General features: G+C 43.6%; 1 protein-coding gene across 5 annotated transcripts in view; it reads left to right on the forward strand.

The window, feature by feature from the left end:
• rusc2 (RUN and SH3 domain containing 2) overlaps nucleotides 1-4371 on the forward strand; it is a 44016-nt gene that overhangs the window by 37285 nt on the left and 2360 nt on the right. For all 5 annotated transcript variants that reach the window (XM_005730541.2, XM_005730542.2, XM_005730544.2 and 2 more), the window contains 3 exons: nucleotides 589-665; nucleotides 1601-1775; nucleotides 2474-2579. In XM_005730541.2, the coding sequence (XP_005730598.1) occupies nucleotides 589-665; nucleotides 1601-1775; nucleotides 2474-2579 (358 nt within the window). The remainder of the gene's footprint in view (nucleotides 1-588; nucleotides 666-1600; nucleotides 1776-2473; nucleotides 2580-4371) is intronic.

Raw genomic sequence — 4371 nt, forward strand, 5'->3', positions numbered from 1 at the left:
TTTTTTTTACTGACAGCCTGTGAGCTGTAAAAGCTTTTTGGGCAGTGATGCTGCAGCGCAGACAGAATCAAATCACCCTAAATGAAGTGGATCTCACCGAGTTATCCGAGGCCACAGCAGTGAGAGAGGAGCTCATCCTACCAGATAATGCAGGTTTACACAGCTGTAGGGAGCAGCGACATGAGTGCTGAGCAGACTGATGAAGCCCTTTCACCTTACTTTCATAAAAATCAATTTCACAGATGAACCAGGACACAAAGATTTGCTTTACCTTCAAAGTGAAGCTAAAAAGCTTTTTGCTCAGTAGGAGCTGAATTGCACTCTTTGTCAGCGTTTTGTGACTCATATCTTTCAACGTTTGTCTTGTTTTCAGACTGATGTGAGTCAAATCCCTAGAAGACAACTTTACTGCTGTAGCAAATCTAACAGTGCAGATTTGGAGCTCAGACTCATTATTATATTGGTACCTCACCTTCCTGCAGGGGTTTTGTAAAATAGCACACAGATGACTGCCATGTGACTGTTGCCACAATAACACAGAAATAAAAAGATGGACTTACAGACGCTTTGCTCGGTTTGTCTCGTCAGCTCTGGTGAAAGCCGTGAACACTGCAGTGGATCTGATCGTGGCTCACTTCGGCACCAGCAGAGACCCCGATGTTAAGGTAAGCCTGGGGTTCACAGGTGAGGCAGCCACACACGATGGCACGAACTGCTCATTTGTGAATATGAACTCACACGCTGGTTCTACTGGCTGATCAAAGTTATACGTATAGAATTTGCACAAACGCATCACAACTGCAATGAAGCGCAAAAGAACAAAAATGTGTTTTGTGGTGAATTGCACCAGTTTCACCATCAGATGGCGCCACCTGACTACTTGGTGAGAGTGAGCAAGCTGTTTGTGTACTTGTAGCAAATGTTATGTAATATTTATTTGTATTTTTATTCTGTATTTGTATATGGGACAAATACAGAATAAACACACGCTGCATCTAAAGCAGCGCTTGGTTCAGTAGCTTTAGATTCAGTGTCAGGGGGACAGAGCGTTCTGTCAGGCTGTCACCCACGGTCGGGTAATCTTGTCTCAGAGCATCAATGCCACAAACATCTATCGTTTATTGTTACAGTGGTAATATTATAATATAATTTCTGGCAAATACATGTGAGTTTATCAGTTGGTGAGGTGGACCACAGTGTCACGGTCCGGGGTCGGTGACCCAGCGTTTCTGTTCTGTGTTTCTTGCTGTCCAGTTAGTGATTCCTAGTTTTTAGGTTTTGATTCCTGTGCCCCTCATGTTTGGTGTACGTTTAGTTCTGTCCTTGTGTTTATTATGTTCCCCAGTCAGTCATTTCTCATGTCACTCACTCCATGTTCCCTCTGTTCAGTATCAAGTCCGTGTCTCTGTACCTGTCGTGTGCTTCCTGTTTTATTTTGACAGTCCCTGTTCTGTTCCCATGTTTTCTCTGTACCTTTCCTGGTCCCACGTCTCATGTCTAGTCTCCCTGTCTCTATGTTCCCGCTATAACATGTCAGTTTTGTCGTAGCGTTAAGCTCGCGTCTCTGAGTCTGTGACTGTACTTCTCTACAACCCGCCAGGCAAAGCTCGGGAACAGCTGGGTGAGTCCCAACGTGGGTCACCTCATCCTGAAGTATCTGTGTCCGGCTCTACGTGACGTGCTGCAGGACGGTCTGAAGGCCTACGTGCTGGACCTGATCATTGGACAGCGCCGCTGTCAGCCCTGGAGCCTCGTGGAGGCGTCCACACAGCTGGGTGAGAGCGCTGGGTGGAGGGGACATACCGATACTTAACAATTAAAGTTGATTTTGCGGGAAGTTGGCATTAGTATTGATCCACCGCAGTGACTCGCTCACTGTAATGCTGACCCTGCGCTGACAAAGGCCTGACTAATTCTAAGAGGTGATGAAGCAGTGACATGTTGAACTAAACTGCACGATTTTCACCATCAGTGTCGGAGACAACAATGGTGCAGAAGGATGAAGTGAAGTAATAGAGTAGTAATGGCACCTTTCAAAATAAAATTACAAAGTGCTTCACAAGACTAGAAAGGAAACAACAAGCAGTAAAACATTTAGAAAGATAAATGAAACATTAGAAGATTAAAAATCGTGAACAAATAAAATATGAACTGCAAAGCAGATAAATAAAAACAAATATGATAAAAAATAAAAACGACTAATAGGAGGCATAGATTGTGTTTATAACAAAACGAAACTTTGACCTTTGGCAGCGCTGACATGAGCAGGGTTCAGGTGACTGCAGAGCAGCAGGGCACAAAGAAATGAGCTCCTTACCTCCATGTCAAACTTCACCTTCTAACCAGGGTCCCAAAATGCTTACTCGTTGTACTTTCCTCTCTATTTGGGGTGCATTCACAAACAGCTACATTCATTCTTTTGCAGATGTTGTTTAAGCTTAACGTGTGTTTTTTGAAACGTGTGTCCTTTCAGGCCCGTCCACACGTGTTCTCCACAGCCTGTTCTCAAAGGTGAGCCAGTACTCGGAGCTCACGAGCCACAGCATGAGACTGAATGCTTTCATCTTCGGCCTGCTCAAGTGAGTCGTTTCATTTACTGCTGTTTTCATTCTCAGTTTACACTCTGAGCCTGGAGCTCACTCTGATTCGCTCTGACACGACAACAGCTTCTGTGTTTTTGGGTCTTAGTGACTGCAAAATAGTGACGTTTCTACTTTAGGTTTATTCTCGAGGTCATCATGGTGTGTTGAAGTGCATTGCATTTAAAAGCGTTACTGTTTATGTCCGATAACAGAGGTGATGTATGAAAGTCTCAGTCAGTTAAGAAAAACACAATCTGTGAATTCTTGAAGTCAAACAGATTAGAAACTATTGAAAACTCGTTCTGAGTATTTTAAACCTCACGTTGTTTGCATTCATGACTTCTTGTTCCATTTCTTTCTGGCACATTCCTGCATATCTTGGCACGTTAGTGCCCCCTGTTGGTCAGTGCTTTAGTGTATTTGTGGCTATGTGTGTAACCTACAGTGAAATGTAATCAGATTTTTTTTGAATGAACAAAGTAATCATGTTGTGAGCTGTTATTTGTCTCTCGTAACCTTTTTGTTCTAGGTTTTGATTACCCGCTCTCTGAGGACATGTTTATAAGCTGGAGTGTATTCATGTGTGTTTTGAACTGATGTTATTCCTTAAAGACGGCCTAATATTTGCCTAATCAGCACTAAATTATTATTCTTGAGGTATGTAAAGTAACGTTGAATACTTCACACTTCAGTTTACCTAATGCTGGCCTTCATCGTCAGGGGCAACCTCCCAGATTTCCTCTAATAGGCTTTGAACAGGTTTGAACAGTGGGTGGGCGGGGCTTCTGGGATATATGAACTGTGTGTTGGACATGAAAGTACAAAGGCAAGAGTTGAGTTCAAAGCTGGCCGTGTGAAGGTGGAAATGGACCAAAATGCAGACTCACAAAAGCAAGAATAAACTCAGAAGGCAGCTTCATTGCTGAACACTAGAAATACAAAAACTAACTAAACTGGAAATACGCATGAAACTAAACAGGTGGGAAGGCAGAACACTCGGCAGGGAACGAGACAGATCACGACGCTGGACAGACAGAAACAGAAGGCTTAAGTACACCAGGAATGACGAGGGAACAGGAAACACATGGGGAACACAGCTGAGACAAATTACACACAAAGAGACAGAAGAAGCGAAACTAAACACACTGAACATGGAACCAAGACTGTCAAAATAAAACAGGAAACACTAAGACGCAGACTAACTCCCAACATGACACGGGAACTGAGAGGAAAGCACACGCAGGGAAACAAAATGGATTCTGTAGATAACAGGAGGAGACAACGAGGGGGACGCAGAAACAGTTAACGGAGACGAGACAGAGCGAGAGGAGAGACATGACGGCCTGGGAAAAATAGATGGGGGGAGCGTGGAACGACACACAAGGAGGGGAACATGGGAACAGAAGAGGGAAACAAGACACAAGGGCTCACACAAACACACACAAACAAAGACACGCACAGAGGGACGCGGTAAACTAATTATAATACAAAAGACACCAAAACTCAAAACACTGGTCAAAAGGACCCAGAACCATGACACTGAGCGTCTAAAGCACTCGGAGCTAAAGAATGACTTCCATACACTGACCCCATTATCATCAGTAGCAGAGAATAACAAAGAGCATGATGGGTCCCCTTTAAAACCATGTCAGAGCTGATTAAAAGACTCCGTTTTGGGTGTGATGACTGTTTAAATGTCTTCTGCAGGAGACTTTTACTCTGCTGCAGGTTTTAAATAAGTGACTGTTTTTCTGTTTTAGTCTGAAATCTTTGGAATTCTGGTTCAATC

Source organism: Pundamilia nyererei, unplaced genomic scaffold (genome assembly GCF_000239375.1).
Source record: "Pundamilia nyererei isolate P.nyererei 1_Seehausen unplaced genomic scaffold, PunNye1.0 scaffold00038, whole genome shotgun sequence".
In the NCBI taxonomy this organism is placed as follows: Eukaryota; Metazoa; Chordata; class Actinopteri; order Cichliformes; family Cichlidae; genus Pundamilia; species Pundamilia nyererei.